Raw genomic sequence first — 14,649 nt, 5'->3', positions numbered from 1 at the left:
GCCTTCCAAGAGGTTCAACTGATAGGGGCGTGTATTACAAACATACAAGAGGTATAAGGGCTCAGAGGTATCAAGGGAAAAGCTGTTGTCACCGCATTGAATGCTTTACAGCTAACTTTCTGGTCACATTTATGTGGAGAAAACTCCTGAACAGTGCTGCGTAAACTATCCCAACTCACAAAAGGCCAGAGAAAGTGTCCGATGGAACAAGTACTCAAGAAGTGGCCTGGATGATCAACGAATGAAGGGTCAAGATCGTGAAAAGAGGGATATATAATGCAAGGGACCCCTGGAGAAGGGAGAAAAAGAGGGAGAGAGAGGGAGAAAAGACTATAGCAATCCAAATTGTATTAATAATCTGTTCAATTGGTTTATATTAGAACTTACCTCCTCAGACCATGCCAAGAGCGATTTTACTTGGATCAATCCTTCGTACTTTCATTTGATTATCTTTTAAACTCATTTTAGCCGTTGTCCAATTCATTACAGTCTAGTTCTCTAACCCACTCTTAACAAATTTATTATTTTAAGCTCACGGGACCTATATCCCTTTACATTTTGGGCTTGGGCTTGAAAACATGTCCCTACAGAAACAAAGTGCTACTTTGGTTCGATTAAACTAGCTTTTAATTGGGCCTATCTAAACCTGTTCATCCAAGAGTACTGTAGCTGATTTATTATCTCCTCGGGGGATGGGATTAGTACAAAGTTTTAATTTACCTCCATTCCTAACACAAATATTACTAGCAATTTGGATTGTATCTAATACAATGGAATTTACTTGATACTAATGAACTTGATTTTGGATTGCAGATCCCTATTGGGCAGCCATGGAAGGTGACAATTAGGCATATCTTGAGGGAAGCCAACTTGTTGACTCTTTGTTTTGGGACTCTATGGACTTCTCTACTGCCCAGGCTTATAATTAAGTTGTGTTTTAAGCACAATTTAGACACTGATCTTGTGCTTACTCTTCCTGCTACTTTCATATCCACCTTTTAAAAATTGAATCATATGGAACCCACGACTTACTATATAATTATGATTCCATTTACTTCAATTGGTAAAATCTCTTATTGGAGCAGACACCATAGGTTGAAACTCTCTCTCAAAAAACTTATTATTATGAAAATTTAAAAAACATTAATATTATGACCTTAAAACAAAAGATAATACCATGCAAATTTTTTTCTAATTAATTTACAGGCATATAAATTAATTAAAAAAAGATTTTATATTTATACTCCCTCTAAAACTCAATAGGTACCATTAATTAACACCTTTTTACATAGTACATCTTTCCATTTAAGTTGCCCATTAAAATTGATAAAAATCGATTGGATTTAACCAAACTGCTGCTATTAAACAAAAAAATGAAAACACAAAAAAGGTGCTAGAACTAGTGTACATAAGGTCAGGACACATTTAACATATGGTCTAAGACCAGCTTCTAGTCAAGTGTACAAAAATAGTGTATAATGTCCTGCATTTCTATCACTATTTATATTTAGTTTGAACAGGTATGAGAGATACATTACAAAAATATAAAGGTTGCAGCACTCACTACTGTGTGAATGCATAGTCCTAGGTAAGGCTATGAAGCCTGTTAACTAAAACAGACAGACATTGTGCCCTACATTTCAATATGGTCCCAGTCTATAGATCTTTCATCAATATCATATTCTGATTGTTGAAGTCTGTTCCGAGCTAACCTGCTCATCACAGAAAGACCTGAAAACGAGGACAACAAAAATGTTAGAGATAAAAACTTGAAACATAAAACATATTGTGGCATGAATTTCTTCCGGATTTCATGCACAATCTAGTGCCAAGATAAATTCCATCCTTGATTAAAAGACAAATTCTACTCGGTACACCCTAAGGCCAGAAATCTCTCAAAAACGTTTGCAAAAGATCATGCGGCATGAAACATTTATTGAAACTACAAGACATGCCAATTAGCAGCCAAAAGAAAAGATGACCAAAACAAAAAGTTTTAAATTTAAAATGTATAAGAATGTAGACTAATTTAACGGAAAAACATCAATTGAATCAGACAATCTGACCGTAGCAATGCTGATTTTAGGGAAAACATCATGGGCATATTAGGTGTTTCTAGGAAAAGCTGAAAAAAAAAAAAAAAAAGGCTGAGAGTTGAGAATTATAATTGCATTTATTCTGGGTATCACATTTATGTAACCAAAATCAGCTGCCCACAACCATAAGCTTTATATCTTAAAACTAGTTTAGACATCATTCATGCTGGACACTCGCTCCCCAACTAATAAAACTAAGCAAAACTAAAAATAACAACGAAAAAGATAGATAAAATCTAAATGCATAAAATGCACCGATTTAGTAAATACATGCATGGATATATCCACCAAATTAAATGAGAGAGGCTCATGTAAATGGATGATGGAACCAGGGATTTCAATTGTACCTTCAACCATCCGGTAAAGAGCTGACCACCATCCATCTCTAGAGACCTGGTATTGATCAAGCGATTCTTCAATTACTTTGTCGTGCTTTCCTTCCAAAACTCCCCGTAGAGTTATTACTGCATCCTTTGTTTTCTTCAGGATGCTGTTCTCATCTTCAATTTCCAGACGTTGAAGGTCATTCTGTGACGAGGTGAGGCTAACAGCAAGGGCAAACTGGGCAGCAGCAGCCCATCGAGAAGAGGCCTGCCATCTCCTCTGTCCATCTACTGCCTTCTTCTCTCCTTTTCCCTTCTTGTTTTCTCCTTCCCCTCCAAGTACTAAGCTACGTAAATATTGTGCATTTGCAGCCCCTGTACTTTGAACCATCTTCGAGAAAGCACTTCCTTCATTTGACAGAAGTTCCTCAGGAGTATCATATTCTAGAACCTGAAAGGCACAGAAATTCCGTATTAACCCAAAAAAAAAAAAAATGAAATCAAAGACTAAGTTCAAATTAAACCAGATTTAAATAACTCTCTGGATTCTCATGTTTGACTCATGCAAAGTTGCAGTGTTTATCTTCTCATCAAACAGAACTATTCTTCTCATAAAAATAAATAAATAAATAACACATGGAAGAAAGAAATGAGCTGGCAAAGCTCTGAACATTAAAGGCATACCTGACCAGCATCAAGCAGAATTATCCTGTCACAGTCGATAATGGTATTCAGTCTATGAGCAATAATAAGCATTGTACATGATTTAAATTCTTCTCGAATAGTTTTCTGAATAAGAGCATCAGTTCTAACATCAACAGCTGCGGTAGCCTCATCAAGAACCAGTATCTTTGATCTCCGCAACAGTGCTCGAGCAAGACTCAATAGTTGCCTCTGTCCAACACTGAAATTCTCCCCTGCTTCCGAAACCTTCACCAGTTCACAAGGAATGTCACTCTAGTTAACAGTAACATTTTGCTTTAAGTTATTTCAAAGAAGGATAATATAAAACATTTCTATTGATTATTATGGCTATGAATCTCACAGATTTGGCTATTTTAGTCAAATGAAATACTAAAGACCATCTATTGATGGAAAAGGGAGGGTAGAAACATATCAAACAATGAAATCATCCTGAATGGAGAACTTATGAGACATTGTTTCAATTACCAGAAAAAGATTGAGAATTTACCTCAGCATCCAGACCAAAAGAATTCCTTCTGATAACATCCTTCAAATGTGCCCTCTCTAATGCCTCCCAAAGGTCAGCATCATTGTGTTCATTGAAAGGATCAAGATTAAATCTCACAGATCCTAAACAATGAAATAAGTTCAGATTAGTATAAAACAGACTTCATCATTTTTTTTTTTTATCAATCATAATATTCAACTTGGAAAGCAAAGACTCATTGGTACAATATTTGGGAGTTCAAAGCATCGGTGACAATATGAGTAAACATTCATTAAAAAAAAATGATATATAGTTGTAATGGACACTGAATAACCCACAATCAATAAGTTGTACTTAAACACGCCCTTCATCTTTTCCTAGCCATCAAGTATACCACATGCATCACCATCCAAGACCGCCATATTTCAAATCAGTAAACGTATGATACAGCAACTGAATTGTTAAGGCCTTTTCTTCTTGTTTTGACAATGGTAATATAGGTTAAGAACAAAGCAGCCAGATTTGGCTGATTTTCTTCAAAGACAAAAAAAGATGGATCAATCTAAGACCAAGTCTCAAAAATTCCCCCTTTGCTTGAAATGTAATAGATTCAAAGAAAGACCACAAGATCACTTTTCAGACTCCTTAGCTAGGTGCCCAGTCACTATCAATTGTGAAATTGGCAAATGTGGAATTCATCCAAATCAGTCAAACCATGCTCGGATGCTCCCTTAGAATTCCCCATATATTTTAATAAAAATAACAAAATCTTTTTGAGAGCTCTAAAGCAGAATAGACTAACATCAAACTGACAAACTCATTGCATTGCTGTCACCAAATATTTATTTAAGTAGTTTACAAGATTAATTAAACATGTATGCAGACATTAATGATACAAATGTTATCATCTAAAAAACCTAATTTACCTACAGGGTAATAAAAATTTCTCCCCAGGTCCTAATTAACTTTCCAAACTGAATATTTTATTGTGGTAATCCCTTTCATAAAATACCCTTAACAGCTCAGAATTTTTGCCAGTTTTCCTTTCCATATTTGACTAAACCAATGGAGGAGAAAATAAACATGCGACAGGAAACAATTGAGCATTATGACTAAAAAGAAAAACTGAGCATTGGGACTTGAAAGTTGGAAGTGTTATGGCTCCATGTCAAACCAAGCATTAGGGCATTACAACTAAAAAAAGAAAGAGAGAGAAGTGAGCATTGGAAGTCCTCTCTTTGACATTGAAAACCATGCTGACATCAACATAGAAAATTGAATGTGTAAGACAGATTTTATATTTCCATAATGCTAGGGACAACTTTAATCACAACAAATCTCACTAGTGCTAAAATGGTCGACTATGAGTGGTGGATAAAAAGTGACGGGTCCATGAGTGTCAGTTGTGTCGACAACTCGCAATCAACCACATTAGCAATCTTGAAATTTGTAAAGTTGTGTCCATAGCATTACGGTATTTTTTATTTTTTTCTTCAAAGGTGGGAAGTTTTGTGAGAAAAATGGTTTATTTTAAGGAAGTTTCATGTATTTTTGGACAAACCCAAAAGGTAAACATATCCTTATTGTGCAACAAAGGAGGTATACAATAACACCAAAATATAATAATTTTAAAATACTTTGTTTTTTGTTTTCAAGGGTATACTTTGAGCCCATAGAATCATTCCCAAAATGGATGTGACTTATCCTATGTCAAGACAAGTGCTGTCACACCTATACAACTAACCAGATCCTATTCATATACAAAACAAAAAATATATATAAGTTATGCATATATAAACATTTTCCAACACTCTCCATCAGGTTAATTATTGGAGAACAGGTCCAATGAAAAGAACCCTCAACAGAATCACACCAGAAGTGTTGACCTCATCAGACAAAACAGGGTAGAAAAGGCAATGCCTAAACCAGTCACATACCGTTTCAAAAGTCTACCTCCAAGTTCAAAACTAAAATAACAAGGGTTTATGGATTTATCATTTAATCCAACCATCTAAAACTCACTTAAGTTCAATTTGAATGGATGTTCGTCTAAAAATACAATAAGAAACTTTGAGGCACCAATTATAAGATCACATCTGTCAATGTTGTTATTAATTTTGATGATGCTAATAGAACCAATGAGCCAATCCTTCAGCCAGGTCAACCTCCAGTTTGGTTTTGATAACTATTCCAATTTCACAATGACTATTGTCTTAGTTGTTAGTTTTATATATTGGATTATTAACACAATTAGGACATGGATCTGGACGCTAAGGTATTCTTATATTACCAGCTGAAGCTCCACTAAGCTCACTCTTGATCTGGGTAAAAGGGTTTAGAATGGGAAACAATTAAAACAATTGAGTCACTTTATGAGAGTAGTAAAAGAAACTCAATCTTCACATTATAAACTTATCTTGGAACAACAAATCCATCAAACATTGTCATTAAGAATAAGAGAAAAATTAAGTCAAATAAATGAGGAAGAGATTGGAGAATCAACCAAGTACACTAAGCAGTCATCCCAATATAAAGAAAGATTGGGGTGGTGTACCTGAAAAGAGAACTGGTGACTGTGGTATGATTCCAAGAACTTTACGTAGATCTCTGAGTCCAAACTTTGCAATGTCATAATCATCAATCAAAATTCTACCTCTTTCCAGTTCTACAATGCGAAATAAAGCATTGAGCATGCTAGATTTCCCTGCCCCAGTCCTTCCAACAATTCCCACCTTGTCAGTTGGAAAAATTGTGAAAGACAATCCATGCAGGACTGGAGGAAGTTCAGGCCTATAACGTAGAACAACATCCTCAAACTTGATGGATCCAGATGAAGGCCATCCAGGAGGGGGGCGGTTGCTCTCAATAATAGGTGGCGCCTCTGGGGGCAAATCTATATATGTGCCAACCCGCTCAACTGCATTTAAACTATTCTCGGCCAGACTTGCAAGTCTCAATACAGCAGTCAACAAGCCAGTAATGTTTAAAGCATAACTAAGAAGAAGACCCATGATGGATGCAAATGCCTGCTGGTTTTCTGCCCTCCCATTCTGCATTACAGCGAAGGTTGCAGTAAACCATATCATGAGGCCTCCCAATGTTTCCAAACGGATGGCAAGCCAGCGGTTTCCACTGATGTTCACAAGGGTAAATCTAATGTTGTTGTCCACAGATTTCCCATTGATGTCTGCCATCCGATCATAAGCTTTGTATGCTCGAATAGTTGATAAACCATTCAGTGCTTCTCCAAATTGGGCATAAACAGGAGATCTGCTGATCGAGTCTAAGCGTTTTACTTCACGTGCTGTGCTCTAAAGAAATAAAATGATGCCCACATTAATAAATATCCATTGCAATCCACAAAAATTAAATAATGCACACCACTAGAAATATGTATCAACAGCCAAGGACACAAATCTAATCCAATTTATTTGATATCTGGGGGACTTGGAATTACCACCAGCCTTTCGAGCCAAGTGGTACCTTTCCTCATCATGGGGAGAAAAGGAAGTGTTATGGATTCCACCATGGGAGGGGAGGGCTTTGAGTGGGGGATTGCTGTGTTTGTATGCAAAATGGAAAATCAATGGCTGCACCAGCAACACGGTGACTTGCTACATGTTGGAGAACTTACTAAGACACAAGGAAAACTTTAAAGTTCAATGAGGGAATACGAATATATTGATATGCTCATACATGAATAGAATGAGAGAAAAGAATGTACAACCACCAATCAAATTTTAATCAATAAGACTTTTGAGTTCACCTGAATGTTTACAATTTGTTTATAAAGAATCAAAGAAACATTTGTGGCATCCATTATTTTCTGTTGCCAACAAACTTCAACTTTTTCTATAACTAAAGCAACATTTCTTAATTTACACAACATGAATTTGATCTATCACTCCATATTTTTAGAATACGATTTTTGACTTCCATAAAAATGAAGAGCAAGAACAGGAATATGAGCACTCACACACCTGGTAGTATAGGTAGGCCGCGTAAAACAAAACCAAAAGTGGCATTATGGCCCATAAAGACATGGTGCTCACAATTCCTATCAAGATGAAAGTGGAAAAAAGCTGTGACATCTGGCCAAGAAACATAGTCACAAATGGTGCAACATTCCGATCAATGTCTCCTAGGTCCTTTGCAAATCTATTGATAATGCGTCCAAGCGGATTGGTTTGGAAGAAGACCATTGGTGCTCTTAATATGGCGGTAAGCATGGCATCATGCAACCTTTTGGCAGCATAAAGACTTGAAATGACCAACCAATAAGAATTCGCCAATGTCACCAAAACCTGAAACCAGAAAAGTATGATAAGCAAAGAGAGATTTAAATTTCTTCACCAGACAATCAGAAAAAAATTATAGTATGCAGACATACACATCCAACTTCTCAAAGTAGCTGGACATAAAACAACTAAGCTAACAAGAAAAAAGGGGCAGCATCTGTCAGAAATGAATAAATAGGAAAGTTTACAATACAGCTTTGAGCCAATTCTCATTTTACGGTACTTATACCTGACCAAATGATAAAGCTGCATATATCAGGTTATAGTAACCAGGATTGTAACCCATTGACATGCCTGCATCGGTCCAATGGCTTAACCACGTGCTACTTGAAACTCGCAGAGATTCAGTCAAGACATAGCATGTAAAGAGTATACAAACCACCCATAGGCCTCCTAATGCATCCTTGTACCTGTACCCAAGAAACTGAATCAAATCTATGTACAAATGAAACAAGAAGAAATAGAAAAAAGAGCCATGAAAAACAGGTTTAGCTGATAGATCATCAGTACCTTAGTTTGGGATTTTATTAAAGTCGCCAATGTCAACAGAAACCCATTCAGCACATGTTTTAGCCCATATAATAGCAATCCTTGGAGAGATCCAATCTTGATTCTCCCCTCATTCCTATTATTATTATTTTTTTTAATTTTTTATCATTCTTATTTATCTCAATCCCTCAATTTATATTGTTTTATACGTTTTTTTTCAATTTAGATCCTTATTAGATTGAATCTTTATTATAGATTAAGTGAGATCACGTCAAAAAACAACTGCCAATTACTTCTAGTTTCCAATTCATATGCAATTTCTGCTTGAATTGGATTCCTTAAAAATTATGAAGCTTCCTAAGAATTGCATTTTTGACGTATGGTTTTTGAAATACTCCTTTTAACGCTATTGGATACTCTGGGATACTAGTCCTTGAAAGCTATAGTTTTAAAGGATCTAGGGTTTGATTCTATCTGGAAGAAGGGAAAAAAGCCACATAAAAAGGGAAATTTAAATGTAGTTCAGATTTAGAGGGAATATGTTAATACATTTATAAACAGAAGCACTACAACCATGTTGCAGTTGGAACCAGAATTCTTTTCCACACTTCTTTATATATAATAAACTACCAAGGTTTGTCAAGATTTTAAGGGCAGCACCGCAGCACCAAAATCATAATTCATTATCTGTAAGGATGACTACATAGTCCATTGAACAATTCAAATTGTTGCCCTTTTTTTTGGATGAAAAAGAAAAAATTAGAATTTTCTTTTGCTATAGTAAAACTTACATGTAAAAGTTATATAATTGAAGCATATAAATGAATGTGATGTTTTGTTACCTAATCAAGACATTCAAACTGACAACACCTGTTTCACGCTCTTCCTGCTTAATAAGAACAGATTTTCCTTCTTTCCGTTTATTTGTATGGTTTGCATTCTTTGAAAAGTCATTAACAACCCCGTTTGCAATAGGTTTCGAAGAGGTCTTATTATCAATATCATCCTCTTCCTTTTGTTCCTCATACTCTTCCATCTTTCCTGCGTTTTCCATTAGCTTTTGGAACAGTGTGCCATTACTAGAGAGCTCCTCAAATGTTCCCTCCTCTTTCACCATACCTTCATGGACCAGAACGATTCTATCAACTTGTGAGAGAAAATGCAGCTGATTTGTAACAAGGACTCTAGTCTTCCCTCTTAGTTCTCCCTTAATGCATTTATCAAAAACCTGATGAGTATTGGCAGTGCAAGTTAGACCAGTATAAGATAATATTAAAGAATAGTTCAACTAAAACTCTTACAAGGCAAACATGGTTCTATTCATTGTTTTTTTTCTTTATAAATGTAATTCATAAATAAGCAAATATATATATATATATATGTAACACCCAAAAAAAAAGGAATATAAATGGTGTCAAAATCATCTGATAATTCAAAAAATAATCACAAATAAAGATTTAACCTCAATAATAGACAGGTCAGCAACACTGCAAACACTATTTCTTTCTCCAAATTATTCATATAAGGCACAAAGGGGCTGCATTATAAATGAATCTACTCCTATGCCACCCTTCCAACAAAATTACACATCGTCTATCTTCTCAGGCATGACCCAAAGAACCCCAAAAACACCCAAAAAAAAAAAATATATATATATATATATATAAATCTTTCACCACAGAACATTGAAGCAAGTAATGATAAACACACTTTCTGATGCACATGTGACTCTGCATGTATATATATATATATATATTTCAATCTCAATAATGGCTTATGGCTAATGAAAACAAAAGTTCTAGAAGTCAGCCTGCCAGATGGCATATTGTTTACTTCCATTTCGTGATTTTCCATACTAAGTGTGCGTTTGGGTAAAAATGAAAAATTAAAATTATTTCACTATTCAACTTATTCTTGCTACTATTCATGGCCCCACTGCACTTTTTGGCACTATTCATGAGCCCCACTGTACTATTTCAACTAACTTTTACCTTTATCTACCGCACTTTCAACAATAATTTTTCAGTTTTAGCAAAATAAGCAATATCGAAACACACCCTAAGCCCAAAAACCCAAAAGGCAAACTTAAAGAAAAATCTAACTTTAAGGGCCCATAGTTGAAATAAAAAGGATGGCCTAAACAACAACAATAACAACAAAGCCCTAGTCCCAAAACTATGGGGTTGACTATGGATCCTCAACATATTTATAAGGTCAAGGTCACGTATGCACATATTTAGGATATCCTATAGTCGATCGAACAATGTCGACAATATTGAAAAGTTCATTGGCCATCCAACCATATCTTACATCCATCCTCGCTTGCTCATTCGTAATACAATCTAGCATCATCCATCCCTCCTCCTTTGTTAAAGCTTGCAATCGGTTGTTAACAAAAAATTCTGACACTGATACCAACACAGTCGAAGTTGATGGCCCAAAATACTTTCTTTTTATTTTAAAATGGGCCCAAGACCATGCCTAACAAGTGTCCAATCAAATTTTTTTTTTCCCCTTCAAAAAAGGCAGCCCAAACTAATAGGCCCAACCTGAGACTCCACCTCCCAAACAAAAGTGGTTTACAGGCAGTTTTCTCGGGCCCCTCTATCAGCACATGGGGAGGTGATCTTCATGCGACAGGGTCAGTTTGAGTGGTGGGCTTGTATGCAACCCGACCATGACCCCCCCTCCCTCCCCCAAAAAAAACCCTCACCATGATGCGACAACCGTTTACCCAACATTGCTTGGTCAAAAGTTCTCAATTTTTAGTGTATGCATAGACATAGACCTTTTTTTTTTTTTATAGGTGACATAGACATAATTAAATAAGAAATGAATAACTTTACTAGTAAAATAGTTCTCTGATAAGTTTTTATTGACTTTCTCATGAGTTATAAATATTATTTTTCAAAAAGGAGGGGGGAACTTAAATACAAATGTTTTGTCTTTGTTTGTGCACTTGTGAGTGTGAATATTAACTCTTCTACTTCATATAATCTCATAGCATTCCAATCCATCCTACAATATAATAAGATTTTAGGAATCTAATCTATAATCCTGCTTACCACAAACCAAACATAAACTATGTTAGAAAACATTATATGGCACCACTAGCTTTTAACATGACAATAGATTGTATCATGTTATGCATATAGCTCGAAATAGAATGTAGAATTAAACAACATAAATTTTAATGTGAATTAATATTCTCTAACATGGATATGTTACCTGTCGAGCCACGTGAGCATCCAGGGCACTTAAAGGGTCATCAAAGACATACACATCAGAATCAGAGTACACAGCCCTGGCCATGGAAACTCTTTGCTTTTGCCCACCACTAATGTTGACACCTCTCTCACCAATCTCTGTAAGATCACCTCCCTAATTATTAAGCATGTAAAGCACGTTAAATTTAGTCCACAACAGTTGAATAACATGTGACCTAAGAAGCACAGACACTCTAAAATCCCTGGCACATCCATGTCAAACATGCTAGGGACACTCTTGCTTGTGTGTCATTAGTGTGTAGAGAGGAAAAAAATTACTTTCAATTTCAATATGTTTTCAAAAAATTTAATAGCTATTATTTATTATAAAAGCTTAAAATAAACATAAAATATCCCTATAAATAATAAAATATGCCCAACTATATTAGTTAAGTTTGTAAAATAAAATATACCCAAATATATTAATTAATTAACTGATTAATTTCCATATCCCCACAGCATCACACCCTAATGATTCAAGAATTGTCATGTTGTTGTATGCCATGTCATTTCCATGTTTGTGCTTCTAGTATGTGACAGTATGTCAAAACATCCTTGAAAATCAGCAACATTATACGACAATGTGAAAACACTTACAGGTAGTAGGTCAAGGTCATGCCGCAATGCAGTCACATCAATTGCCTTCTCATATCTTGCTGATTGAAAAGCAGATCCAAATAAAATATTATCGCGTACCTACAAAGATTAAATTATGAAGGTTAGCAAATTCACATGATAACAAGGAATGACCACAAGAGCTAAATTGATCCATCAAACCACCCTAGCCATTTTAGTTTACGCAACAACAGAATTATCACTAATATCTCCATGATTCCAACAGCAAGGTTTGTAAGATTGACATGAAACCAATTGTATTTTACAATATCACATATATTTATATTACACTCAGTGGTACCAATGTAATATTTCTGAAACTTACCGTTGCGTTGAAAATCCATGAAACTTGTGGGACATACGCAACTGTTCCTCTCACAACAACACTAGCATTTGAGATTGCAGGAAGCTCCCCAAGCATTGCAGAAATAAGTGATGTCTTCCCTTCTCCAGTACTGCCAACAATTGCAACTAAGCTACCAACGGGTATATCCAAATTGACATCTGACAATGTAGGCCTCTCCGCCTGGTAAGAAAAAATAAACTTCAAGGACTGCTAGTTTCTAGACATTTTTTTTTTACATACGTAAATAAAGAGTTGGGTTCAAGTTGCACCTACTTAAACAATGTTACACCGTCTAATAACTTTTTATTGGGTTAATAATTTGAAAATCCGACCATTAGATTACGTGTTCTCTATGTTCTTAACACACAAGCAAAATTTTGTGCCAATCAAACTTTATTTACTATTAAATCCATAAACTCATCTTTGATGCATAATTTGAAAAAAAAAAAAATTTTGATAAGTAATAGAAATTATAAAAACTTGAACTTTAAACATTTTATTAATGACATAATTATTGATCTTTAATTGTCTTGAAATTTTGCAAGTTTAGAGAATATATGAAGATGATGTAATCCAATTGTGGATTTACTAAATTCACATTCACTAAAAAAATATTAAGTGATATAACACTGCTTAAAGATATATTAGGTGTAACTTGAATCCAACCCAAAAATAAATAAATTCATTGAAAAAAGTGTAATCCCAATAGTGTAATCCTAACACACAGGCCGTGTACAGAAAAGACAAAAAAAAAAGTTCAAAAACAAGAAACAGAAAAATAAAAATAAAAAATCGGCAAAACAGCTAACTAATGTACAAAGAATCCATGAAATCTAGTAACCCCTCAACCAATAAGGATACAAGCGGAGAGAAGGAAGTATAGAAAGTTTCCCGTATTTAAAATGTCACTAATCATAAGACAAATGTAGAGTGATCATACAAGCAAGCAAAGCTTCAAGACAACAAATGTTTTTTTTACTTTTTTGATAAGAAAAAAAAAATCAAATTAAGTTTCAAAACAACAAATGGTACTAATACAAACCAACAAATAATGATAAACTCGGCATTGACCTCTTTTAACAATGTTATATAAGAAAGCATGATATCTACCACACTTATTTCATGTCATAATGTGCTAAATTGGAACAATATGAAGCATCAATCCAGCAATTACTATGCATCAATTGGCATTGCTGAAAGCAATGAAACTATCATTTTTACCTTGGTGCCTCAGGCAAAAGAATTTGAATCATCTGAATGCCAGTTTTTCTTAGATGCAGTCACCATAGTAGCATGAATTACAGGTTACTCAAAATGAAAGCAATCATCAATTATCAGCAAAAGGCAAACCTCAACCCTAAATTAGTAACACGCATATCATCAAAATATACACAGTAAAATTTGACAGTGGAAATTTGTGTGGACAAAAGCATAGGGGAAAATTTAAACACACATTAAACTTATTAGGAGGGGTCAATTATGGCAGATAGGTGTTGTATGTGTAAAAGTACTGTTGAAACTGAGGATCAATTGTTTATGCATTGCATACCTGCCCATGAGTTGTGGATAATATATTTTCATTGGGTAATGCCTAGGAGACAATGGTGGATCAACTTTCCTCATCAATTTAGAAATAGATTTTTTTTCCAATCGTATAATCTTTTACCATTGGTAGATGCTCTCTCTCTCTCTCTCTCTCTCTCTCTTTCTCTCTCTGTCTCTCATGTCCAGCTTGTTATATAAATTGATAGACCCTCCTATCAATGCAGTGGAGATCCATGTTTTGAATTATGTTCCATACTGGCTGGTAGTTACAATACAGGAGCATAAACCAGTACATAGCAACCCTTTATTTTGTATCAACTCAAATACCAGGCCATACCGAGGTGTTCCAGGCATTTTGCTCTATTCCAACCATTCTGGATAAAGACTTTGTTTCTACCAGGATATATGCAATGATTTGGTTATTGTTCATGTTGGTAATTAGATGGCATGAATTATGTAGTTCTCATATTTATTTTACAAGGAGTATTTATATTTACAAA

General features: G+C 35.0%; 1 protein-coding gene across 3 annotated transcripts in view; it reads right to left on the bottom strand.

Moving 5' to 3' along the window:
* Positions 1-1,323: 1,323 nt before the first annotated feature.
* The window catches only part of LOC112009351 (ABC transporter C family member 2), a 31,820-nt gene continuing 18,494 nt past the window's right edge, over positions 1,324-14,649 (bottom strand). For all 3 annotated transcript variants that reach the window (XM_024041682.2, XM_024041683.2, XM_024041684.2), the window contains exons 18-28: positions 12,584-12,784; positions 12,241-12,339; positions 11,606-11,758; positions 9,220-9,605; positions 8,118-8,298; positions 7,571-7,894; positions 6,145-6,901; positions 3,612-3,733; positions 3,104-3,349; positions 2,444-2,870; positions 1,324-1,731 (exon numbers count right to left, since the gene is read on the bottom strand). In XM_024041682.2, coding sequence (XP_023897450.1) covers positions 1,634-1,731; positions 2,444-2,870; positions 3,104-3,349; positions 3,612-3,733; positions 6,145-6,901; positions 7,571-7,894; positions 8,118-8,298; positions 9,220-9,605; positions 11,606-11,758; positions 12,241-12,339; positions 12,584-12,784 — 2,994 coding nt within the window. In that variant the 3' untranslated portion in view covers positions 1,324-1,633. The remainder of the gene's footprint in view (positions 1,732-2,443; positions 2,871-3,103; positions 3,350-3,611; positions 3,734-6,144; positions 6,902-7,570; positions 7,895-8,117; positions 8,299-9,219; positions 9,606-11,605; positions 11,759-12,240; positions 12,340-12,583; positions 12,785-14,649) is intronic.

This window comes from Quercus suber, unplaced genomic scaffold (assembly GCF_002906115.3).
Source record: "Quercus suber isolate HL8 unplaced genomic scaffold, Cork oak 2.0 scaffold_164, whole genome shotgun sequence".
NCBI lineage: Eukaryota > Viridiplantae > Streptophyta > Magnoliopsida > Fagales > Fagaceae > Quercus > Quercus suber.
This window is presented reverse-complemented; position numbering and strand designations above follow the sequence as displayed.